Genomic DNA, 2,500 nt, shown 5'->3' on the forward strand with positions numbered 1-2,500 from the left:
TATATATATATATATATATATATATATATATATATATATATATACATATACATACATACATACATACATACATACATACATACATGCATGCATACATGCATATATGACATCCGTGCTGCATGGTTTCAGGCTGAAGACGAGGCTCCATTTTCCGTGACCAACAGGATCTCTCCTTGGGCATGCAGGCCCCATCTCGAGGTAGCCAGTCATCGGGGACAAAAGTTCCCCTCGCCCTCTAACTGCAACAGCCGATCTCCAACATTAATTAAGAGCGCATAACCCATAGCAAGTGTCATGATTTGTTCCACATGAACGCAGACTGAGCCGCTTGGGTGAAGGAGGCCATAAACGGAAGAGGCGAAGACAGACACAGATTGCAAATGATGTTAAACATTTAAGAAGAGTTCAGTAAAGGCGTCTCCCTGCCAGCTTCTAAAATTGAGATTGAACAGATAAGACTGGTGAAGTCCTCTCAGGAGATGAGATGTGGCTGTCGCATCTTCATCCATTCCGCTGAATTTGGGTGAACATGTACGGAAGTGGTAAGCATCCATTTCTTTCGTTTGAAATTATACGGAGGTGCTGTTAGTCACCCGAAGAAATTGATGCATTTGCTAGATACATTTGCGGTAAAAGAGCCAGGTAAATTGCAAACCGAAAAAGGAAGATGGCGTACCTAGCAAGTAGGACATATCTGTCAAGTTGGCTCCGACCTTTTCCGAAGAAGAACCTTTGGTTCTCTTCACATTGGGAGACATAATGACGCTGAGGCCAAATTTCTAACATTGTCTTAGATTCATGAGTGAAATGTGGAAGTACAGTTATCAACAAAGCTTTAGTTCAGTATTATATTAACCCCTTTTACTCAGAGGCTATAATGATAAGCTCATCCCTCCCAGTGCGGTTTCACAAATCTGAATAAAAGAAAAGGCCTAGCTGCAGCTAGACTAGAGACATAAGTCCTCCCCTGTATGGAAGGAATTAATACATTTTGTATCGTAAAAGCATCGAAAAAAGGTGTTACAAACTGAAGAAATACAACTATGTTGTTGGGAGAGTATGCTTTCTTACCTATGGTAGTGTAGACACTGAGGGAGTACATGAGCGCAGCACTGAAGGACCAAGCTTCCTCCGGCTTGAGCCCCTGGTAGCCCTTCTTGATGAGAGGCACCACACCGTCCTGGTGGGATCTGAGGAGGACCACCACCTCACGACGCCACTCGGCCTCGTGAAGGACATTGAGCTGGAGCGTCACGTTCCAGAGTCGCCTCACCGTCTGCCCCTGCAGCGTCATGGCCGCCTCCAGTCGAGCGTCCTTCGTCTGTCCCTCGATGGCGTTGAAGACGAAGGCGCCGATGATGTTGTAGGCTACGACGAGGCCACACACGCCGATCTGCGTGAAGAGGAAGGCCACGAGTCGCCGGCAGGCGTCCTTGAGGATCTGCGTGAAATTGCTACTCGTGGTCCGAGCCTCGCGGTCCCGGCGTCCGCGGGTGTGTTGGTCGTACACGAACCTGGCGTAGGCCGTCTGCATCCTCGCAAACCGCGGGACTCGAACGGGAGGCAGTCAACGGTCTCGTTTCAGAAGCGAGAAGGATTAATAGAGTTCTACCACATTTCACGCGACGCTGAGTAGTCAGCCGCATTGATACTCGTCCCCCACACTCCTTGCATGGTTTTGTTTTGTTAGGGGAATATGTTTATCATAGTCACTGCACATAACGAACGAGCACTCAAAGTAAGACGGATAGGTGCGCTCATAGCGTATCTCACGCAAGTTTACAGGATACTTAGGCACATCGACGTTCGTCATATGGTTTTCACTTGTTAGGGCATGGTCAGTACGCACACTATAAACACTGACTTTACGCCCAAGAAGTGAAACAATATGTTTACTCTCCACTGTGACTACACACGATAAAGCGGCTTACTAACCTAGACTCGCCTTTCCCGTGGTAATTGATATAAGACACTCTTGCTCCCTCGTGTAAACTGAATGTACACGTTATCAGCTCTAACGGACCGCCATAGCTCTTCCTGGAACATGTTGTAATACAAATGGCATACACCAACCTTTTCTAAATACATGTTATAGGCTTCCAGTCCAGAATTTTTCATGGAACAAACTTGGCCGCGTTGTTTTGTTTCCTGCATGGGTTATTTGCTTTGATCTCGGGATGGCTAATCCGTAGCTTTGTACTGAAAAATTTAACAAACACTCTACCTAGGATTCTGTAGACGCTAGAGATGAAATTTGAAACTAAATGTTCCTGGGAATGTCTGGATCAAGAATCCACCCAGAAGTTCCAAAGACGTAGTCACCTATAACCTGATTTCTATTAAATCCCTTTTACCGTCTCCGTCCCTTTTTTTTCTTTGCATCTTTTCCTTTTTCTCATGTCTACTCTTCCTCTTCTTTCCTTCCGTTTTGGACTTCTTGCTTTGTCCTTCTGATCATAATTCCTTTTGTATAAACTCTTTAACCAGTTCATCTAGTTTA

General features: G+C 45.4%; 1 protein-coding gene across 1 annotated transcript in view; it reads right to left on the bottom strand.

Moving 5' to 3' along the window:
- Window positions 1-2,500, bottom strand: part of LOC143034529 (potassium channel subfamily K member 15-like) — a 74,931-nt gene that overhangs the window by 70,723 nt on the left and 1,708 nt on the right. Inside the window, exon 2 of the mRNA XM_076200706.1 lies at window positions 1,072-2,500. This exon is cut by the window's right edge and continues 266 nt beyond it. Coding sequence (XP_076056821.1) covers window positions 1,072-1,534 — 463 coding nt within the window. The 5' untranslated portion in view covers window positions 1,535-2,500. The remainder of the gene's footprint in view (window positions 1-1,071) is intronic.

The sequence above is a fragment of the Oratosquilla oratoria genome, chromosome 17, assembly GCF_046742065.1.
Source record: "Oratosquilla oratoria isolate Oo_2021 chromosome 17, ASM4674206v1, whole genome shotgun sequence".
Lineage (NCBI taxonomy): Eukaryota > Metazoa > Arthropoda > Malacostraca > Stomatopoda > Squillidae > Oratosquilla > Oratosquilla oratoria.